Source organism: Orycteropus afer, unplaced genomic scaffold (genome assembly GCF_000298275.1).
Source record: "Orycteropus afer afer isolate SDZICR_OR568_19922 unplaced genomic scaffold, OryAfe1.0 scaffold01219, whole genome shotgun sequence".
In the NCBI taxonomy this organism is placed as follows: domain Eukaryota; kingdom Metazoa; phylum Chordata; class Mammalia; order Tubulidentata; family Orycteropodidae; genus Orycteropus; species Orycteropus afer.
The window spans coordinates 31,363-33,866 of record NW_006922806.1 but is presented as its reverse complement, the minus strand read 5'-3'; the positions used below and the strand labels follow the sequence as shown (position 1 = coordinate 33,866).

General features: G+C 38.4%; 1 protein-coding gene across 1 annotated transcript in view; it reads right to left on the bottom strand.

Moving 5' to 3' along the window:
- Positions 1–2,504, bottom strand: part of HEPH (hephaestin) — a 163,184-nt gene that overhangs the window by 154,147 nt on the left and 6,533 nt on the right. The window contains exon 4 of the mRNA XM_007958932.1: positions 743–954. Coding sequence (XP_007957123.1) covers positions 743–954 — 212 coding nt within the window. The remainder of the gene's footprint in view (positions 1–742; positions 955–2,504) is intronic.

Here is a 2,504-nt window from a genome sequence, read left to right as displayed (position 1 = left end):
AATATCATGAGACAAAGTGTATGTGAACTGCTGTATGGAAAGTGAATCTGCTCTGTAAATCTTCACCCAAATCACAATAAAAAAAAAAAAAAGAAAGAAAAATGTGGAACAAAATACAAAACCATAAAAAAAATCAAGATTAGTGCTCAGATGGAGATTAGTGAAACCCCTGACAGTAGGGCCCATAGCTACTCTTCAGGTTTGGAATTAGACTCAGTCCTACAGCTAACATTCAGCCAAAAATGGATAGGCCTACGAGCTGAACAACTGCACTGCGGAGATGCAGTCCTTAGAACAATCAACCATGGGAGATCACAAGGGCAGTATTTGCACAGGGAGAAAACTAGGGAGGCAGAAATGCATAGGCAGGAAGGACACAGGAAAAGGTGACCACAGGGAGGAAGTGGGAGGAGAGCTGTTACATTATGGGATTGTAATCAGTGTCACAAAACAAAAAGTTATGAACTGTTCAGTGTAAACAAATATGCATTGTAACCTTCACCCAAATAAAAATAAAATGTTGAATAAATAAATAATAAAATGTAAGGTAGTTTGGGAGTAAAAAAACAGCATCCAATAGAATGAAATCACCAACAATAAATTTGTAATTCAACAGCTTGGCTAATATTTTTTTCTGTCCTCTCACTTCTAGAACCTAGCTCCATGCTTAACTCTTATTCAGGACACCCAGCTTCATCCTCCTCCTAGAAGGCTTCTTCCCAGCCAGAAACCCTGGCTATACCTGCTTGCCATCTGCAGCCAAGGCACCAGTCTTGCATACCAGCAGGGGGCCCACTAGTCCAGAATTTGTGTCTCTGATGGGATCCGCAGCAGAGAAGTATATCCAAGCCATACAGGCAGGATCCTGAGCACTGGGGCCTGCATGGGGGGGTACTGTCCAACGATATGTTACTTTCTCAAAGGGCTTGGCCACCAGCCCAGAGTGGGATAGGCCTGCAAAGAAAACATGGGATTCATTATTCACAATGGGTGGAGTGAAAACTATCATCTCCAAACAGTGGGGCAAATATCAGAATTTATAAAATCATTTTGGATTAGGAATAAGTGGAATATTGGGAAGGACCATGGGTTAGAAGTCAAGAGACCAGAGTTTGGTTTCTAGTTCTGTCATTATTTGTTATGTGAACTGGTACAATTTAAACTTTCCTATATTTCAGCTTTCCAAAATCATAGGACTTAGTTGGACTGTCATTTAAAAACATACATTCATCTGTTTTTATATCCCTACTTCTGCTTTAAAATCACTAGTGATTGGAGACTCACTACCTGCTATAATACCTGGTTCTATCTTTGGATAAATTTGATTGATGATCAGTTTTTCCTTTTTTTACATGGATGTTTGTATGTATGTGATGAGCCCTAGTGGTGTAGTGGTTAAAGCATTTGGCTGCTAAGCAAAAGGTTTGTGGTTCGAACCCATCAGCTGTTCCATGGGAGAAAGATGTGGCAGTCTGCTTCCTTAAAGATTTACAGCCTTGGAAAATATGTTGGGCAGTTCCATTCTGCTCTATACAGTTACTATGAGTCAGAATCAACTGGGAAGTAGGTTTGGTTTTTGGTTTATGTATGTATATTTGTATGTGTGTGTGTGTGTGTGTGTATGATACAAAAAAAAATAAGGCTGCAATTTTTAAAATGGACACAGAATATGGTCAAAGAATGCACAAGAAAAGGTCATAAATTTTAAATACATTTTGAATATATATGTATGTATGTATATATGTGGAAGAGAATTTCAAATTCACATGGACTCCAGGCTTTCTGGAGCCATTGAAGCTTGATGAGTCCCAAAACTGTTGTCCTCAGATAATTGTTAAATTTTAGACCATAAACCAAGACTATTCTCTGAAGCCTTCTTGGAAGCAAAAATTTATATATTATTTATCTAGTAAATAATGCCTGCTTTGAGTATTGTGCCCTTTCAATGAATTATCTCTGTGTGATCAAATTGATAACAGCAAATAGGAAGTTTGGATGGATGCTGAGGGGAGAAAGAATTTAAAACAATGGTGGTGGAATAAATAGGAAAAGGGGAGTGAGAAAAGTAATATAACTTGAAGAATGTAACTAATGTAGTGGAATTGTACATGTAGAAATTATTGAAATGATGTATCTTTGTGTACACTTTCTCAAAAATAAAAAATAAAAGAAAGAAAGATTGCCCAAGTACTAGTGAAATTGTGAGGAAAAGGGCCCTCCCGTGCCCCTGTTGATTAAACTGAAAATTGATGGGACTACAAAACTCTCCAGAGAGCAATTTAGACATATCCTTGGTGGTGATGTTTGAGCACTTGGCTAGCTTTGAACCCACCAACCATTCCATGGGAGATGACAGCTGGTAATCTGCTTCCATAAAGATTACAGCCTAAGAAACCCTATGGGAGAGTTCTACTCGGTCACATAGGTGTGTATGTGTCAGAATCAAGTCGATGGCACACAACACCAAAAAATTTTACCTTCTGACACAGCAATTTCAGATCTCA